The 21,278-nt window shown below is 39.9% G+C and overlaps 1 protein-coding gene across 4 annotated transcripts in view; it reads right to left on the reverse strand.

Annotated features, from left to right (window-relative positions):
* The window catches only part of PCYT1A (phosphate cytidylyltransferase 1A, choline), a 65,704-nt gene that overhangs the window by 27,787 nt on the left and 16,639 nt on the right, over positions 1-21,278 (reverse strand). Inside the window, exons 1-2 of one of the 4 annotated variants that reach the window (XM_016199996.2) lie at positions 17,798-18,021; positions 2,422-2,541 (exon numbers count right to left, since the gene is read on the reverse strand). In XM_016199996.2, the coding sequence (XP_016055482.1) occupies positions 2,422-2,538 (117 nt within the window). In that variant the 5' untranslated portion in view covers positions 2,539-2,541; positions 17,798-18,021. Of the gene's footprint in view, positions 1-2,421; positions 2,542-17,313; positions 17,501-17,797; positions 18,022-19,205; positions 19,682-20,638; positions 20,708-21,278 lie in introns of those variants that run through there. The other 3 variants (XM_016199995.2, XM_087818210.1, XM_087818211.1) reach the window with 3 other exon arrangements.

Here is a 21,278-nt window from a genome sequence, read left to right on the forward strand (position 1 = left end):
CAAAAGACCACATACTGTATGATGTCATTTGTATGTAATGTCTAGAACAGGCAAATCTATAGTGACCAAAAGTAGATTAGTGGTTTCCTGAGGCTGGGGAGGTTGGAAGGAAATGGGGAGGTTGGAAGGAAATGGGAACTGATTGCTAACAGGTATTGGGCTTCTTTTTGGAGTGATAAAAAGTTTTCTAAAATTGGTTGTGGTGATGGTTGCACAACTCTGTGAATATACTAAAATTGAGTTATACATTTTAAACTGGTGGATTATAATACAGCTATTATTAAAAAAGAAAAATATTGCCCTGGCCGGTGTTGCTCAGTGGTTAGAACATCGGCCTGCCAAAGGGTTGTGGGTTTGATTCCCAGAGGTCAAGGGCACATACTTGGGTTTCAGGTTAAATCCCCAGCCCTGGGCAGGGTACATGGAGAAGGCAACCAATTAATGTATTTCTCTCACGTTGATGTTTTTTTTCTCTCTCTCTGCCTCCCTCCCACTCTCTAAAAATCAATGGAAAAAATATCCTTGGGTGAGGATTAACAACAAGAACAACAAAACCAGAAAAATATCTTGTTAGCTGTGCTACAGAGTTGAAAGAGGTTGACAGAAAGTACAGGTATACGACGGAGATGACAAACAAGTTTATTTAACATATATGCCTTACTAGGATGAGTCCAGCCAGTTGGGCGAGTGAACCTTTAAACATTAGCCCATGCTAAATAGCCAGTGTGTGCCAGAGAAGAATGTGGAATAGGCAACAAAAGTCACTCAGCTGATTTGTGACATGAATATATGAAGCAAACTAATTTAAAGCACTGAAATTTCTCAGATTATAAGGACCAAAAAATTAAGTCTTCTCAGAGCCCATTCCATTAAGACAGGCCTTCTTTGCTCTACTCCTGGCTATGGTGATTGACTGAGAGCACCACCTACTTGGTTATAACTTGTCCCGACCCCAAGTGAGATTCCTGAATTGGTGCCCACCAGTCTATCTCCTTAATCTAAACTGTCTAAGAAACATTTGGAAACTAACAATGTCCTATTTTGCTGACTGCTGAGTCATTGTCGTTTTATGAGTTTACTTGCTGTGGTGTGCAGCATAATGGCCCCCTAAAGATATGCACATCTTATGCTCTAGAACCTATGACTATGCTTTACATGGCTAAAGGAACTTTACAGATATTGTTATATTAAAGAATTTTGAGACAGGGAGATTACCCTGGATTATCCATGTATGTCCAATGTAATCATAAGGATCTTTATAAGTAAATGAGGGAAGCAGCAGGAGAGTTAGAATAAGATGTCAGTGACAGAAGCAGTGATCAAAGTGATATAATTGCTGACTGGCACTGTGAGCAGAACAATGTGGGCAGCCTAAAGGAGCTGGAAAAGGCAAGGAAACATTCTCCCCTAGATCCTCCAGCCCTGCCAACACTTTGATTTCAACTCTCTGAGACCCATTTCAGTCTTCTGACCTCCAGAACTGTAAGATAACATATCTGTATTGTTTTAGCCCACTAAACTTATGGTAACTTGTTATAGCCGCAATAGGAAACTAATACACTTGCCCCGCAAATATCACTGTGAGGCCTGAATCATATGACTCCTATCTGTGAAGTTCAGCTGCCTTTACTGCTCAAGAGAGAGTACTGGTTTGGAACAACTGTCAACTGTGTCAGAGTACAAATGTTTTTCCCTTTGGGCTATGAAGCTCCAGAACTAACCAATGGAAACTTCAGTTTGATCACTGGTCAATATAGGTAAAGAAAATACAGAAACATGCAATTCTGTCAGTGGGATTTGAAACACAGATTTCATAATAATATTGTATATTAATAATAACTTCCATTGTGTGTTCTTTGCCATGTGTTTGGCGGGGAAGCTTTAGGAAAGGTACAAACCTGAGACAGGATGAGCAATTTGGAATGGAGTATTTCACTGAAGGCTTGGTAACAATTAGAAATATAAAGATAATGTCCCAGAGATAAAGGAATATAAGGTAAGCAGTAATAGAAAAAGTTCTCATCTAAGATATAAACAGTAATAGAATGTTTAAATGATATGGGAGAAAAGACAGTAAGACATAGAAAACTAAACATCACGAGATGACACCAAGATCAGATCACTGCTTGGAGCCCTGATTTCTCTATTTCATTAGTTTGAATTTGATCTTTAGACTAATATACAACACAATCTCCAAATTTTCCTAACATTCTTTTTCCAATTCCAATGTAAAGCTGTTACAACTGAGCTGTGAGTTATAATCTAATAAGAAAGCATAAGATTTCCAACAACTGTGAAAATACAATCCACACTTCCTATTCATTCTTTCCATTATTTAAGAAGACATGTAATGTTATATCAGTTTTCTATCTTGCCCCTGCCAGGTTAAATGTACAACACAGAAATCTCTTCCTTACTTACAACTGCACAGCGTGGCATTTTGGAAGGAATCCCATCTTCCTCTGTTGCCCCATTGGGTCCAGGTTCCTCTTTCCTCCTCTTTCTTGTGTTGACTTTGGCTGAACTCTGTGCATCCATCTTCTTTTAACCGGTCATAGAAAGTGAAAAAGAATTTTTTCTCATTGAGGGAGAAAAAAGTCTGTCACCAGTATTTCAGAGATGTTAACACAGATATACTCAGCAAAAGATCAATTCCATAGCACATATTTCACAAAGAAGAGGCAATTGCATCTGGCAAAAACAAAGCTTTACAAACACAGGCTCCAGTAGAAACTCTGAAATGCCTCCCTGTGGAACAATGGCCAAAATTAATCACCTGACCTTGGCAATTATTCCCCCTGACCAATGAAGCCTGCATATTAACTACTCATTTCATATCCTGACTGCATGCAAAAGACTGGAATAACCTGGCTGAGAAAGTTATACAGCTTTAATACTGCCCCTTCTATCATCCCTGGAACACCTGGATACATGACCAATGCAAGGAAATGTAAAAGGTACGTCTTTGGTGCAGATGGGGGAAAGAACCTTTTTTAAATGAGTGGCCATAACCAATTCCTGGTTTAACAAAGCATGGATTTCTTAACTCTAAATGCTCTGTAGATTTCAGAGACTACTCCACCAGGGATCTATGGAAATTGTGGTGTAAATGTACTGTATCTTTTTTTTTTTTTTAAATATATCTTTATTGATTTCAGAGAGAGGAAAGGAGAGGGAGAGAGAGAGATAGAAACATCAATGATGAGAGAGTCATTGATCGGCTGCCTCCTGCACACTCCCGACTGGGGATTGAGCCCGCAACCTGGGCATGTGCCCTGACCGGGAATCAAACCCCGATTGCCTGGATCCTAGGCCACGCCCGGCTGGGCTGTACTGTATCTTTTAAATGTCCTTCCTCTTCCTTCTTCAATATTCATTTCCCCTTTCTCTTTCAGAGTCTCAATCACCTTATTTTTGCTTGTTCAGAGTCCCCAAGTATTAAAACCCTACCCAGGCTGCTTCTTCCCCCAAGAAAAAACTTATTTATCACTGTCTCATTTTACAGGGAGCTTCTAGCAACTAGCTATCATATAAAAGTTCTGAATATTTGATATTTCATGTTTAGATGTTGGCTTGTGCTACCTCAATCCCCAGCAAGAATATCTGCATTTTTATTGGGTAACATAATTTACACAAATTAATTTCTTGCCATTGATGGAATTTTAGGCATCAGCCAGAAATTGTGGGTAGAGAAATTTTAATTATCAGCTGCCATCTCTGCCCAAGATATGGTACAGTGAAAGATGGAAGAAAGATCCTCAGAGCAGAGGCAGGAAACAAAGTAAGTGCCAGACAGAATGAGGACATTCTACTCTGCCTCACTGACTCCAATAAGCCCTTCTGAATAAGATGTTCATCTAAACAACAGCAACTGTGCCTTACTTTCTTTCCTCCAGCTAAATTCCAAGTGGCAATGTGACAAGATCTACAAGAAACCTGACCTAATTCTTAGAGACTGAAGGTGACACCCTAATACTCTAAGTATTAGGCTGGCATAAATAAAAAAAGTGAGTCTAAAGTAAAAGACACCACCACCCAGAAACTTTCTTTCATCACAAATGCAAATTAAAATGGAAGAAGGGTACTATACATTTAACAAGTTTTTCCAGTGATGATAATCAGAGCTTTTCTTCATTATTGTTATTAAGTAGTCTTTCAAAATACTTAATCACTACTCCCATCTCACTGGTCTGCGAGCCCTGCTAAGAATGCCTAAACAGTCCATTTAGTGACCATTTCTAACTTGCATATGACAGGACTTCTCTGTAAGTATTGCTAAATTCTTCTCAGGGTAAGCAGACAAAATCTATTGGAAAAATGTAATCAGCAATCTGGACAGGCAGCTCAAGGTCAGGTAGTCAATAATATTAAGTACTTACTATGTACAAGGTACTGTAACATAATTTTTAAAGTAAAAACTGTTTCCTCAAGAAGTTTTCGATCAAGGTCAGGAAACCACGTTTATGATATAAAAAAGCTCTTTAGGATTCTAAAACCATTGGGGGAAAGTGTGTTGAGGAACAGTATATTTATACAGTTTCAAAGTATCTCCCCATAGATTACTTATTAATTACAAAGGGAAAGTTACTTTTATAGAGAAAAAAATCTCTTAGCTAAGTGATCAAAGTTAATTAACATCACCAATAATGTCTCCTTGTGTGAGGGACTAAGGATATACTACCTGCCAAAAATGCATAACCTGTATGGATTTATGAGGAACAAGCAGACAAACCTTAGTTAAAGGACAGTCTACAAACAAGCCAATGTTCTTCAAAATATGTCAATCATGAAAAACAATGGAAGGCTGAGGGGCTATTCCAGGTTAATAGAGACCAAAGAAATGACAACTAATTGCAATACAAAATTATAGATTGGGGGAGAAATTGTTACAAAAAATAGTTATTGGGACAATCAATAAAATTTGAATATGGACTGTGTATCAGATAATAATAGGCATCAATGTTAAACGTCCCAGATTTGATTTATAGTGTGCTATGTAAAAGGCTGTCCTTGTTTTTAGAAGATAAATGCTGAAGTATCTAGGGATGAAGGGTCATGATCTCTGCAACTTACCTCAGCAAAAAAAAAAAGGAAGGAAAATGTGTATATTATATTACATATAAAAAAGGTAAAGGTAAAGGTAAAGCAAATATGGCCAACATTATCAATGTATGAAACTAGGTGGGGCACACAGGAATTTGTTTTAATATTTTTACAACTTTTCTATAGAATTTACTTTTTCCCCCCCAAAAAAGTTTAATTTTTAAAATGCTCTAATAATTTCTACACAGATAGGCCCTCATATAAGGCCGCCTTTTGGGGTCTCTAGAAATGGATTCCTTCTCCTTCCTGACTCTTTAAATCAGAATATATGATGCATATTTTCCAAGAATTATGTCTAGTAATCTAAATATCTTGCAAGGGAGTTAACAGCAACAGTCATAATGGCTATTTTTTTGAATACTTACTATGTGCCAGGCACTGTGCTAGGCAATTAATACACATATATACAGTTATGATTAGCCCCAATTTACAAATGAGAAAACTAAGGATCAGGGAAGTTAAGCAACCTATCTAAGAGATCACACAGCTAGTAAGTAGAAGAGCCAGGATTTAAATTCCAAAATCCTTACCACTATATTCTGCTATCTTCCAGAAATCAAAGATTTTTACGAAGAAGCTGTCTCATCATTACTGTTGCTTCTATCAAGATTCTCTCTACAGCATGGGTCCCTTATGTGTGTTTTTTGTGTGTATGTTTTTATCCTCACTGGAGGATACTTTTTCCACTGTTTTTCAGAGAGACTGGGGGAAGAGAGAAAGAGAGGGAGGGAGGGAGGGAGGGAGGGAGGGAGGGAGGGAGGGAGGGAGGGAGGGAAGGAGGGAAGGAGGGAAGGAGGGAGGGAGGGAGGGAGGGAGGAACATCGATTGGTTCCCATCCACATGCGCCCGACCGGGGCCAGGGATGGAGCCTGCAACCGAGGTATGTGTCCTTGTTCACAATCAAACCCGAGACCCTTCAGTCAAGGGCCAAAGCTCTAACCACTGAGCCAAACCAACCAGAGCCCCTTATGTTTTTTTCACACTTAAGTCAGACCAGCTTAACTGAACAGTGGAATAAAAGGTCAGAGTTACTTAAAGGTAAACAAGGTCCCAGTACCAATCAAACAGAATTGATGTGGCTATTGGTTCAGAGGTTGCCTGATTTGTCAGCTATACAGATTTGTAGCTATCCAGATTCCTACTGGATAGTTTTGCTAGGGTTTCTTGATAAGCTTTCAACTTAATAAAGAATCCTTTAATATCTGCTCTTCCCTTTTATGACACTACAAATAGTTAGTATTTACAGGCACCTGAACTTTTCATTCATGATACAAATGTTTTAAGGGTGTCATAATAAATCAAGGGAGTAAATGCCATGTCATTTTCATCAGTTATTTTCCATAACTGCAAGTTAAAATTCCTTAATGTTTAATAGTAAACTATTCAAAATGTCCAAAAGCATGTTTATAGAAACTTCTCAGAAGTCTTTTCTCTCTCTGTTTGTTGGGGGGGAAGGGATAATGTGTGCTTTGCTCTTTTGTTTGTTTTATTTTTTATACTGTGGTAAAATACAAATAACATATAAGCTTTTTATCTGTTTACTTCTTGAAGTACTGAATCATCTTGTCATATGATTCAACTTAACCAGACAAACTCATGGTGAATGTCATTATACTGGATAAGCAAAGGCTCTCTCTTTCTAAGAGTTAAAATACTGCCAGCGTGGTTTTAAAGATATTTGAAAGCCAAATTAATATCTGGGGTCACTAGATCTTGTGACACTGGATCTATTCCACTAGATTAAAAAAATCATACAAAAATATAAAATATCACAATGAGGACTCAAGGTAAGAGAAAGGAGTTGTCTGACTAGCTATTTAAAGCTAAAGTAAAATTCACAAACAAACCAAAATCAAGGCAACAATATTATTAACACATCACAAAGGACTTTTAAGTAAAAGATTCTGCCCTGGCTGCTGTGGCCCATGCACTGAAGGGTCTCAGGTTTGATTCCCGGTCAAGGGCATGTACCTGGGTTCGATCTCTGGCCTGGTTGGGGCGCGTGAGGGAGACAATCAGTTGATGTGTCTCTCTCTCCCTCTCTTTCCCTCTGTCTCTCTCTCTCTCTCTTTTTCTCTCTCACTCTCACCCTGTCCCTCACTCCGTTCCACTCTCTCTAAAAGTCAATGGAGAAAATATCCTCGGGTGAGGATTAACAACAAAAAAAGTCACACAAACTATTTGAACAGCCTTTAGGGTTAGAAACAGTATGTGCAAAGGACTTAGCACAGAACATAGTCCAGTTTTAAGCATATGCTAGGTATCTAATAAATAATAACAATAATAATAACAATAATCATCACTATTATTTGAGTACCTCTTTTTTTCTTAGACCTTCAAGAATGTGTCTATTGTATACTTTCCACCTTGGACTCTTTGGAAAGTTATTTTAAATCCTGAGGCAGCTTTGGCCTTGCTTATTACATAATGCCATCTTTTCTAACATTTCATCTACTGTTTCCCTACTACAGTCAGGCATCATTACTTGTCCTTATGTTTGTTCAACTTAATGAGGATAACTGGTCCCTGTTCTCTTTATAACATCCTTTATTTATTTGCAAACTCCACACTTGGGTATTATTACATATTATGCATTAAATATGCAGTATCACACAGAGATCTCAGCAATAATTAGACAGTAGGAGATGAGTTTTTCAAAGAAATATTAGTTTCAATTCTAAAATTATTTTTTCTTTAGCTTCAGGGCAATAGATAAAGACCTTAATGTTCTTTTATTGTGGAGATGAGCAAACCTGACTGCTTCTGGGTTTGGCAAACTCTATCTGGCTATTTTTCAAGCATTATATGGCTGACAACTCACTCCTCAGTTGTATTCTGCCAAATGCCTTCTCCCCTTAATTTCTAAGTGTGTGTATTTCAAAGGGAATTAAAACCCTGAATTTCTGACTTATTTATACTTAACTGATCAAAGTTTCCATGTTTGTGTCTTGGTCAACACTTACATGTTCTAACTTGTTTATCTGACCCAGGAAACCTGGAGAGGCTGGCAGCAACCAGCTTTCAGAGAAGAAACCAAACTGGTTGTCTGGGTCTGGGAAGCAGCTAGTTCACATCTGTCCTTCAGACAATATTTAAAATTTCTTTTCCCCTTTAAATTCTATGGCAAAGGTGAAGAAAACGATAAAGTGCTTCCAAATCTTTTAGGTGATATCAACCTGAAATGGAAGTAATCCCAGAACCTCTCCATGGGAGGGGCTGAGGGGCAGCAATCTGGTCAGAAGGGGGTAGGGCTAGGAGTCTTGTTCTGGAGTTGTTTACACAGCACTTTATGTAAGTCTGAGAAAACATTAACTGTTCATATCAAGGAAAGGGAAGTGGTAATGGGGAGGAGAGGGTGGAATATGGTAGGAATGGGGATTCTTGGTTCTCTTTCCAAGCACTCCTTTAGTACTGCTTCTGACCTGACAACACCACACTTTGGACCCAGTATCTTAGGGGCTGGAGTTCCCAGAAGCAAAAGGAACCATTAAAATACTTGTTAGGCAAAGAGTGACAATAAAAGGCAAATCTTTGCTAAAAGGACATGGACATCAAGCTTGTCAAACTCCCAGGCTGGTTAAGTTCCCAGGTTATTTTGCTGTGATCCTTTTTCCTGGCTATTTTTTAAAAAAGTATGTTTTTACTGACTTTAGAGAGAAGGGAGAAAGAGAAACATTAATGTGAGAGAGGAACTTCGATCGGCTGCCTCCAGCACCCATCCCAACCAGTAATCAAACCCACAACCTGAGTATGTGACCTAACCGGGAATCAAACTGGTTACCTTTCGGTGCACAGTATGAAGCTCAACCAACTGAGCCACACAGGCAATTTTTTCTAATATTGGCTCTCCTCCCAAAAATGACAGAGCATCATGTGAGTATGCATAGACATTCACTCTGAAAATACTCCCAGGATGGCTGTAAATACTCCTAGAAAGCCAGGTTGAAAATTTCAGATTTATGTTGGCTGCCTATTGTATGGTACTGGATGCAGTGATCTTAGCTCAAAAATACAGGAGGTAACCTTGGACCATCATAAATATCAACAACTGTGCTGATTGATCACTTTACAAACCAGTTTCAAACTAATATTTATTTATTTTTAAAATATATCTTTATTGATTTCGGAGAGAGGAATGGAGAGGGAGAGACAGAGAGAGAGAAACATCAATGATGAGAGAGTCGTCTTTGATCGGCTGCCTCGTGCATGCCCCCGACTGGGGATCGAGCCCAAAACCCAAGCATGTGCCCTGGCCGGGAATTGAACCGCGATCTCCTGGATCCTAGGTTGATGCTCAACCACTGAGCCATGCCTGGCTGGGCCCAAACTAATATTTAAACGATATATCTCCCCACTTCACTTGCAGAAGAGACCCATGGAGAACAAAGTTTAAATTTACAAAAGGGAAACGTTTAAGACATCTGCTTATCAGCAACCACTGAGTTTTTCTTTCTTTTTTAAAAAAATATGTCTTTGTTGATTTCAGAGAGAGGAAGAGTGGAGAGAGAGAAAGACGGAAGCTTCAATGATGAGAGTCATTGACTGGCTGCCTCCTATTGAGGTTGGAGCCCACAACCAGGGCATGTGCCCTGACTGGGGAATTGAACCACGATCTCCTGGATCATAGGTCAATGCTCAACTGCTGAGCCATGCCAGCAGGGCAGCAACCACTGAGTTTTATCACATTAATAAGTTATAACTTCCAAAGAAAAATATCTTTTAAAAATAAAACCCGTGTGGTAGGCAGACTCTAATGTGGTCCCCAAGACTCCTGGTTCCATATTTCTGGTATTCATGCCCTTGTGTAATCTGCTCCCCTGTGTATGCGTAGCACCTGTGACTTGCTTCTAACCCAATAGAGCCAAGCAGGAATTTAATTTCATCTTTCATAAATACTGGGCTCCCTTCCCACTGGGCATATCACTGACCAAACTACTCAGGAACTCTAGGGGCTTGTTTTGGTTTGGGCCACAGAAGAAGAATGGTGGGGGGGTGGGGAGTGGAAAGGAAGGTAAGGCAGTGATAGGTGATGTGAGTTAGTCTAATCAGAATGAATCTCAGGACTCACCGGATGGGAATGCTTAGACAAAGATTATCACTTCTTACTTTGTAGATTTAAACCTGGAGACATGGCTCTAGGAACAATCCTGTGACAATCTAGTGGCCAACCTATAACCAGGAGGAGAGCCTTTTTCAAAATAGTCAAGACCGAGAAAGCAAAGCTGATGAGAAAAGTCAGACCCTGAACCAACTGTGCCAACCAAAATTCCCCTTTTTGTTCAAGTCACAAAAAATCATAATTGATCCACCACTATGCAGCAATGATCCCTGGAACACAGTAGGTACTCAATAACTATTGGAATAAGTATATTAAGTACAGAAAACTGCTTTGAAATTTTGAAAAGGACTACATACATTACTGATTTTTTCACTTGAATTTATTGGTTTGACATTAGTTCATAAAACCATACAGGCTTCAAGTATACAACTCAATAAAACATTACTGTTGGAAAGGAATCAACTACTTGCGAATTTATAAGTGTATCAAAGATGATGCAACAAAACTCTCATCCTTGCAGAAATATGTTTCCTTATTTGCTTACACTATTCCTTATCTGCTTACATACAGTTCTTCTGTTTTCTAAAGATGACTTTTGTGTCTAACACTATATTTTTCACTTAGTTTAAACTGAACATTACACATTAGACTTAAACTGAAGTATTAAGAGCCTTTGATTTAGAACAACACAGCTGATACTTTTTGGATTTTAATGTACAACACTTCTATATTTTATCTACTTTCTTAGGAGATGGAAAACACCAAGGTTACAGACATCCCATAACAATAACCCTAAAAGAATTTAGAAATTATAGTGATTAACCCTCACACCTTTCCTCTGGAACTACTACTAATTTTTAAACTTTGACTTTATAGGTCTCTCAAGGTTTTTTCATTTTTCACTGGCTCTCTTAGGCCATCCCCATGTTCCCTCACATCTACTAACTTAGGCACCACAAAAGCATATAGAATAATTTAATAATTAGTGCCCAAAATTATGTAAAAAATTACTGTTACTCTCATTTCCCGAAAGTTCCAATATATGCCTGCTGGGGCACATCAGCTTTGCTACTGAGAAAAGGTAATGGAAGGATGAAGACATATTGAGGATAACAAATACATGTTGGCTTTTTAGTTCATTATACTGCAACTTAGCTGTACCTAAAACCACACTACCTTTACAACATTCATAATTGCCCAGTACTGAATACCTCCAGCTATGAGGATCATACTTCCCAGACTCTCCATTTATGATAACTGCACCTTTGTAATCAACCACACCATTCATATAAAGGTGCAGTAATGGCCTTGAAAATGGAGGTGGCTTTAAATATCTACATTCAAGAGGGGAGGAAATACACACACACAGTCTGGCTTAACATCAGTTTGTCCATCAGGCAATGAGGTTGGGAAAAGCCAATGCAGTACACAACCAAAATGGGAATGGGAAGCAGGGAACTGCCTAATACTTAGCAAGTAGATCATGGCTTCCAGCCATAGCACCCACATTAATTAAACTGAGATGAGTCAGGATGAAAATAGTTGGAGATAAAATACAGAGCCTCCCTCATGAGTCCATTAGGGCAGGCCAAACTTCCTGTTTCCTTAGCGGTTTGTCCTCCAAAAATTTCTTTGTCAAAAGCAGCTTATTAAAGGAGAGACAAAGGGAGCTACCAGCTAGAATGCAGCATTTGTAAGGCCTGATCTTTCCAACACTGCTACCTATTCAATCCCTAGTAAGTCACCTTATCTTAGTCACTCAAACTCAAGCTCCCCATTCAAGCAGATTCTAAATATGGACATAACTGCCCACACCACCACCAACCACCACCACTCTGCCTATTAAGTGCATTACTGTCTCCAAATTGCTTTCAAGATACAGAACGCAGTATTGTGCCTGTGATTTTTACTCACAAAATCTGGCTCCATTTCTGCTGACTCACCTCCCAGTACACAGTGCTTGCTTTATTCTTCTGTGCGCCAACAGATGCCTGGTTGGGTGCATCAACTTTGCTACTAAGGAAATAGAGAATAAGTGGAAATGTGTGTGGGGGAGGGGTGTGGTGAGAAGATAGAGGATAAATCCAGTCAAGTGTTTTCCCGATATGAACGTCCTGAAGGAGACAAACCAGGGCGCCGGCATGCATGTGCTTGTGTTTTAAAGATGAAAGGCTTGGTCAAGGGCACGTACCTCGGCTGCAGGCTTGATCCCTGGCCTGAGTCGGGGCGTGTGCAGGAGTGGGGGGGCAACCAATCAATGTATCTCCCACATCAATGTCTCTGTCTCTCTGTCTCCCCCTTCTACTCGCTCTGAAAAGCAATGGAAAAAATATCCTCGGGTGAGGATAAAAAACAAAGATGAAAGACTCCTACAAGTGCAGTTTTAGGGACTCCTGCCCAATCCCCTCCATTCTACCTCCTTATTACTAGTAGATCTAGTAAACACCCCAGGGTGAAAGAGGTGGACTCTGCTTCTTAAATCGTGTAACAACCTAAATAGTAGCAAGTTGTAATCACATATATCCTTCAAATTTCAAAAATCTAATTCAAATTTGACTGAGCACTACAGAGAACTATCTGCAAAAAGAGACACAAAATTTTCCTTTGCATTCTATTTCTGCTTCCCCAGTCTCTGGGCCTGCATTACCTTCCTCAGTAAAACCCTATGCTCAGTAATTTTCTATAGGCATACCAATGGTCAGTTCCAAAGCTGAGTGAGTATGTATACTTCATATTTGGGATCTTTACCAACTTCTACCATTGTAAAGTTTAATAAAGTGGTGCTCTAAGAGGCAAGTTCTGTGAACTCATAGGTTAAAGTGCACCTAATACTCTTGGCATTAATCATGTCACCTGCTGGACATTCAGCCTTCCCACAGATAACAGTGCAGTCACATTATCCCTTGTGTAAAGACCTTTGAAGCTTGAGGGAATATATGTCTAAACCATAGTGGGAAGGAGGGACTGGATTCAAGAACCATCAGATATCCTAGATCAGGGGTCAGCAAACTATAGCTCACAAGTCAAAAGTGGCGCACTGCCTGTTTCTGTAATTAAAGTTTTATTGGAATACAGCCATGCTCATTCACTAATACATTGTCTATGGTTGCTTTTGTGCTACAATTGCAGAGTTAAGTAGTTGCCACAAAAACAAGCTTAATAGTTACTACCTGACCCTCTACCAAATAACTTTGCCAACTCCTATCCTAGATGAAGACAGGACCAGCTTTATCAATAATTTGGTAGCAAATTCTACCTAAATTATGCAAACAGTTCTAAAGTGGAGTGCAGTGCTAGGAATAGTATTATTTCAAGAAATTGTACCATAATTTTCTGATACAGGATTACTTCAGTTTATGTTACTTATCTGTATATATCATCACACTATATAGAATTAGTCAGAAGAATGCCTGATTTGGTAAATTCTAAACGTAAAGGTAAATTTCACAGCATGACCTGCACTGACAGATTACTTTTAAAGCAGAGCTCAATGTTACTATTCAATATTTGAGGCCAGAAAATTGCCACATTTTAGCTTTTTTGCCACATTCTAAGATTTTAGCTTTGAACTTGATCTCTCTCCTAATTTCTTGAGAAACTCTTATTCAACAAACATTGAATGGGCACTTAATCTGTGCCAGACCCTGAGTTAGCTCTGGAACAAAATAAAGCTTATACTTGGGCCTGGTCACACAACAAGATATTTAAGGAAAGAGATTATCCTAAAAAATCACAAGGGACACTTGTAATAATTGTTATAGTTGAATGACAGTGCTCTGTGTTTAAATTGCGCTCTGTCTAGAGTGGTTTATGGAATTCATATGTCTAAGACAAGGTCTATGACAGATTCAGGGAATCTAGTATTTGGACTAAAAAAAAAATTATATCTTTATTTTTTACTAACCTCTTCCAAATTCACAATTTCCTTCCACTATGAATATAAGCCACAACTGTAATAGTAGACTTAGTAGAAAAATAGAATTTGTCACCAATAGAAATCATATTTTCATATCATATTACATTTGTTACAAATATCTTATTTAAACACATGATCATTTAAAATTATTATAGTTATAAGACTCATTGATAGATAGTAAATACTATTTACTATATTAATAAAAAGCACATAAGTGCTATATCACACATTTAAAATAATTTTCATAACTATATTTCAACATAATTTGTTTCCCTTACAATTCTACGTATTTTATTTTTTGCATATTAAAATATTATTCCAAAAAAGGAGTCTACAAGATTTCACCATACTGCCAAAGGAGTTCATGACACAAAGAAATTAAGACTTCTGCTCTAGGGCCAAGAAATAAACAAATATAATCACATCTAAGATAATTCTCTATAGATTTTTTAAAACTACCTATTTTCTATTAAGTGCCATATACTCATTTTGTTCTCTAATGTAGAGCAAAGACCAAATGTCACTATTTTTAGCATCTTCCACTTCCAAACTGGTTTGCAAATAGTTGTGAATGTGACATAACAGCCTAGCAGATTCATGGGTTCCACTAGCTTTATTGGTAGTAATTCCAGTCCAAACATAGAAAGCTTCAAACTAATATAATTTTCAACTTTCAACAAGAGAGAAAGAGAAAGAGACAGAGACAGAGGGAGAGACAGAGACAGAGGGAGAGAGAGAGAGAAAGACGATAAACTTAAAACACATGTCCAGGTACCCATTTGACAGGGATATTGTGAAAAGAGAAGTTTAGGACTAGAAACACAAAGGTTTAAGCTTAGGAAAGAGAAGGTGCTCAAAGTCACCCTCTGAACAGATAAGCAGGAGAGTTGAGCCCTGTCCTCCTCACTCTTTCCTTTCTAAGTCTGTATTTCTAATGTGACTGATATGATAAAGTAAAAAATGTCAAAGCAGCCACAATCTTGAGCAAAATGGAACTCTCACAGTCATCGATGAATAGGGAGTACTCTTACTTTGGGTTTCTCTAATTGAAAATATTCCCTCCAAAATCATGACTTTTAGAAATACTTACTCTTTCCAACCTATTTTAGGGTAACACAAACGTTGGAGAAAGATCTATTTCTATTTGACTCAGAAAGGGGACTATCTCTATTAGTAGAAAAGCCAGATGATCTGACTTCAGATCAGCATTTATAATCTAGAGGTTGGACAGCTCCACAGGGGAATCATGAATGGGGTCAGGTGGTTTACAAACTCCATGAGACTGTATATAGAATTTGGTGAGTATGTATAGATTTCAGATTATTAAAGGGCTGTTTAACCAGAAGAACCATTACCTCTGCCACAGTTACAAAGTATAAAACAAGGGGAAGCAATAATTCTTCCCAGTCACAGAATGAGTCAATGTCATCAGATAAAGTAACCTGGGACTTCTGAATCCAAGGCTCTATCTGACTAGATCGTTCTCCTCAAGGGATCAAATATCCAAAGAGAAGGTCTCCAAGAAAAATAAAACCTCACCTGTTTATGGAAGGAGAAATCATAGGCCGAAGAAGGAATAAAGTTAATTCTTTATTAAGCAAGCCATTATACTGGTTTTCAAAGGGAATTTGCAAAGCAGGGTAGGTCAAAAAGAATAATTTCATTCAGGAAACACAAAAGACCCTAGAGGCAGTGCTACAGTCTCCAAGCCTGAATGTCTTCTCTTCTATGGTCAGTTACCTTGAAGCATATATTCTGTTCTAGAAAGAAACTCTTCAGTAGTTCCTTTTAGTTAGGTAAAATATAAGCCAAGTAAACATCTAAAAGAAAAAGGTTTAACTATCCACTTTTTTAAAAGCTAAACAAAGGCCATCCCTCACCATTCCCAACTCATTCCCATTCAAGAATCTTTCTGAACTCTCTCCCCTATCACAAAGTACACATGTGTATAGGAGTTATTAAAATTACCTCAAGCTTCATCTATCAGTGTGGTTTTTTTTAATAGGTGGCACAATCAGTAACACCTTCTACAAAGGGCTGTAAAAAAGGAGGCAGTGTAACTCACTTTAGTTCATTTCATCTGCATCACTTACAGCCCTCATGAAATGGAATCAGTAGGAAATAAAACCAGCAGCTAAAACATCATTTGAATAACCCACGGCATAGTAACATTGCTAGTCTTGGCCTCCAGTGCACAAATCACTGAATTGAATAGTTAAATATATTTAAGCCTCCCCCATGTGGCATTTTAGTCACCACTGTTGACCTTCCCAGAATCACTTTCTTCTCTGTGATGGTCACCATCTGTTTGCCACTGACTACTGCACCAAATCCCATTCTCAACTAATATCTCTTTACTAGGAATTCTCTGTTCTTGCAGAATCACTAAATATCAAGATTGAAAAGGACCCTGAAGGTTCCATATCCCTACTCCCATTTTATTCTTAGCAGAATGAGACATCTCTCTGCTGTGCCCTTCCTAAGCCTTGTTCCTACCTGCCCCAAAACTTCCCCTTCCTCAATGTCTATTCCTAGCAGTTTGTCCTATTATAAACCCCTATATCTGCACTGCCTCTATAACGATCACTGTCCCTATTTCAATATGTAAGTTCTGGTTTTCCCACCTGAGAGACTGTTTCAATCCTCAGTCGTAGCTAATCACCTCAATTATATTTGGGAAGCCTTCTCCAGTTAAGTCTATCTTAGAGAGCCTGTGCCTCAAGAATAGATCCAATCTTCCCATCTGCACCTTTGTACTTAACAGACAGCCCTAATAGAATCATGGCATTTCAGGCCTGAAAGAAAACTCAGAAATAATGTGGCCCAATGTTTTTAGACTTATTTACTACATTTTATTTCACATATTCTTATATGAAATCCATTTTACATCACAATCTCATACACACATAGCTGAAACAAGTTTCACACAATACTTCCCTTTGTGAACACACTGAAAATTTCTATTCTATTCTTTTTAAAATTTAGGTGCCATCCACTAAATGGATTTCACAACCCAATAATAGGATGGAACCCATAGTCTAGGAAACAGTCATCTAGTCCAAACTTCCTATTCACGGAGGAAGAAACTGTAGTTCAGGGGTGAAGTAAGTTCCCAGACACAAGAAGTTTGTCCATAAAGTTAAAGTCCCGGACCGACGCTCTTTCCACTAAAGACCTGTTCTCCCCAGTCACAGCCACTCAAGCACACCCCGTGCCCAACACAGCCCTACAGTACCATCTCGTAACTGGTCCCACACTCTTCTCCAAGTCCGTCCCTCAAAGTTATTGCTCGGTGGCCAGAGTCTCTCCACAGCTGCTGCTTCGCGTTCCCTTGGGTCAAAGTATCGTCACAGTCACCATCCATCGATCAGTCTCCTCCGAATCACTGGCCCTCGGTCACAGACCCCACGCAGTCACTGCCTCACACTTCTTCGGTCATAGTTCCCTCGCAACCTCTGCCTCGTGTTCTCTGAGGTCAGAGTCCCTTTGCATTCACTGCTCCCGGTCGCAGACCCCTCGTAAGCAGCTACATCCTGGTCACAGTCCCCTCGCTGTCACTGCCCCTGGGTCACAGTAGCCTCGCCGTCCCTGCCGCACACTCCCCTCGCTGTCACCGACCCACTCTTCTTCCGTCTCCTCGCGGCCCCAGCCCCACAGGGTCCTCCTCTCAAACAGAGCCGCAAGGATATGCACACACCGGGCCCCCGCCTGCAGCTCACCTTCCCTCGACCCCTGTCCCGTCGGATTTCTCCCGGGCGCAGCGTCACGGACAAGGGAAGTCGAGGAGGTGGTGGGGAGACGCCCGGGAAAGGCAGCTGACGGAACAGCCGGCCGGAAGTCCCGCCTACTGCCCTCCCCCTTGTCAATCCCACCACGATTTTTCCCTGAAACCCCCGACCCCTGACACAGTAGTTCCGCCTCCACAGGGGCGCCCGGACGGAGTGGCTGAGCCGAGGCCACCAGCCAGGAGGTGACCTGGCCACGGGTCGGGCTCCGCGCGGGACGAGCAGGCGGCGGCCTCCTCGCAAGGAGATGCGGGTGTGGGCCGCCGCGCGTGCTCCCGGCCTTGCGTGAAGCAGCAGCGTTCCCCCCGCCGCTCCGAGCTCCGTCCCTTCCAGGCGGCCCTGTCGGGACCCTTCCCACTCTGTCCCCAGCGCCCGGCGCGCCGTGCCGGACACTGTTCCGGGGCACTCACAATGCAGGCGGCCATGACGCCTTCGCCGGACGCGGCTGCTTCACCGCGGCGCCATCTTTCCCCTCCTGGGCGGGCGCTGTGGGGAGAATTGAGGTCCGCCTACCGAGCCCTGTAAAAAGCTGTAGCTGGTTCCAAACCCTCTCCCCTGAGTAGTATAAACCTATGTGTAATAAATATAATGAATCCTCTTGTTTCTGACGCGGGTTGGCGCACCCAGAAATGATCCCTAGGAATCAACTGTGGGCTAGCTGAGCGGAACGTGGAAGAAAAAGGGGTTTTATGGGCAGTAACCTCGCAGGGTGAGCTGACGATCGTAAATTCCTGAGGAGGTCATGGTGGATAGGTAGCCCCAGGCGGGTAACGTTTTTTAGTAAAAGGCTTGTCTTTGCCTTAGCAAGTCCCGTCCATTGTTTCTGCGCACCTGAGGCTCACACACTTCAGAAAGGCTCCGTCTCAATGGCGACCACCCGCAAGAGGTCACTGTCCTGCGTCCCACCCCCAGCTTGACTTCTCCCACCTTCGTGGGCGTCTTTCAGTTCCCTCGTCATCGCAAATGTGTGAAAGAAGCTACACACTGTTATTCTGAACAGCAGTTGAGATCTTGCTCCCGGACATATGCCATCCATTTAGCTCAAATAAGCTCATAAAAAGTCTCTCCAGGTTTGGCGGTGTCTGGTCAATAAGCAGGTTGGAGGGAGACACTGGCGGGAAAGCACATGGCAGGGTGTCTGGTGACAAGAAGTGTTTTCCTCTGTTAGAAGGAACCTTTGGAGGGGTCCCTGCAGATTCTATAGATGTAAGGCAAGTAGATAGCCATTGTTATGGAAGAAGTATGTAAAACTGCTTTTTAATAGAGTTTCTTATTCATTTTTATTTTTGTCTACATGCTTGAAAGTGGCTAAAAAGAAAGAGAGTGGGTAAACGTGTGTGTACTGAGAAGCCTCCAGGGAAAAAAAGGATTTAAATCGTGACCCTTTCTCTTTTGAGTTTCAAACAGTTATTTGAACAAGGCTATGTTAAACAAAAATTTTAACTCTCACCTTTTTTTTTTTTTTTTAGAAATATTTTATTTAGCCAAAAGTGCTAGCCAAAAAGATGACCAGGTTTGAGGGATGAAGTCCAAACGACCAGCAGCATACATTCTGTCGTCCTGGAGTTTGCAATCCTTTCTTATTCATCAGGTGGGGAGTGGGGGTGGGAAGAAAGATGTAAGCTGTCTTAGACTTTACAAGGGGATAAGAGAAGGTGAAGCAGCGCCAGCTCTGGGACAGGCACAGAGCCCACAAGGAAGAAGGGTCCGCACCTTTGGACAGGCGCGCAACAGTCCAGAAAGTTCATTCACAAACAAGAAGTGGAGGCTCCTGGTGTTGGAAGCTTCATTCTTTTGAGTAACTGCAGAAATAGCCACCTAGAAATTAATACGAAGTTCCAACAGACATGAATATGAGCAGTCTTTTGTAAGCAATCCACAGCTATTAACAGGCTAACTGTTCTACCTCACTCTCAGGCTACTGTAATTTAATTCAGAACATCTCAGAATTTTCTCCTTGTCAGCGCATAGACTAAGTAAGGTGCTCCAAATAAGGACAGCTAGCTGGAGAAGACGCTAGGGACTCTACGGAGAAGATCACAACAAAGATAGTGGAAGTTGGGATGGTAACCAACATAATTTTGGAGAGTCTTATGGGAGGGCTAATTTCATATGCAGCTTGGAAACTCTCAGACCCTGTCAGAAATTCTGACACTGGAAAAACCCTGGTGAAAACTGATGCATGTTTAAGCTAACAAGCTGTGTAAGGTGTAGGGTGGAAAGAGCTAAGCAAAAACAATGAGAGATAAAGGAAACAATTCAAAATGTAAGAAAAAAAACTATGCACAAATAAATTCATCTCAGTGTTATTTATAATAGTAAAAAATTAGAAATAATCAGTCCCTCAATAAGTACATGGCAAAAATAACCAATGGTATAACCTAATGTAATACATGAAACTATTAAATTATGCTTATGAAAATCATTATGCAAATAAAGTGACATAAAGACTGCACATAACATTATGAGAAGTGAAAAGTCAGGTTACAAAATTGTATATATGATTTTTTTAAAACTCTGCATATAAAAAAACACTGGTAGAAAATATACCAGAATATTTTAATTGGTTATGTAAAACAATTATGGATTATGGATATTCCCCTACTTTTTTCTCTACTTTCCAAATGTAGTTAGAACACATAACAAAATCAAATCATTAACTGTAAATCCTAAAACGCAACAGATTCAGTTACCAAACTGCCAAGTTATATTTTACAATATAACAATATAATCACTTAACAATATAAAAAGGTTCATATTTCTTCATGGTCATACCTTTTCCCAGCTTTCAAATTTTCAATAGTAGAAACAGCCGAATGCTGCTACAACACAGAATAAACTATCCTACAAAACAAACAAAACAAAACACACACACATACCCAGAATGTTAGGATGAATAAAGAGTTAGATTTTCTGAATGTAGAAATAAAATTAAAACTAATGAACTTTATGTAATACATATTCATAAAATAAGCACTCCCATTTTTCCTGATTTATCAAAGAAATAATATATGAAATGCTTTGAGTTTCTTGGAGTAAATGTATTACCCAACTCAAAGAAGTACATTATAGTATCACACATAATAAAAATAACAGCTCCTTGTCATAAATTCTAGATAAAGATAAATGGTCTTTGGGTATTTGTTCTTAATTTATAAAATTCATTTATCCATCTTTTTGTTCAGAATCTCAAAATGCTTTCCAGATCCCAGTTAAACTTTTTAAGACACTTTTTAGGTACTTCTTATAGGAACTCCACCTGCCTCAGCAACTCTGGACCTACAAACCTCATCTCCAGCCTGACAGTGATGACAGAAAATCTGCTCAAGTACATGATTAATAATTTTTTTTAATCCTCACCTGAGGGTATTTTTTCCTTTGCTTTTCAGAGAGAGTGGAAGGGGGAGAGACAGAG

Source organism: Miniopterus natalensis, chromosome 6, assembly GCF_054644295.1.
Source record: "Miniopterus natalensis isolate mMinNat1 chromosome 6, mMinNat1.hap1, whole genome shotgun sequence".
NCBI classification, from domain to species: domain Eukaryota; kingdom Metazoa; phylum Chordata; class Mammalia; order Chiroptera; family Miniopteridae; genus Miniopterus; species Miniopterus natalensis.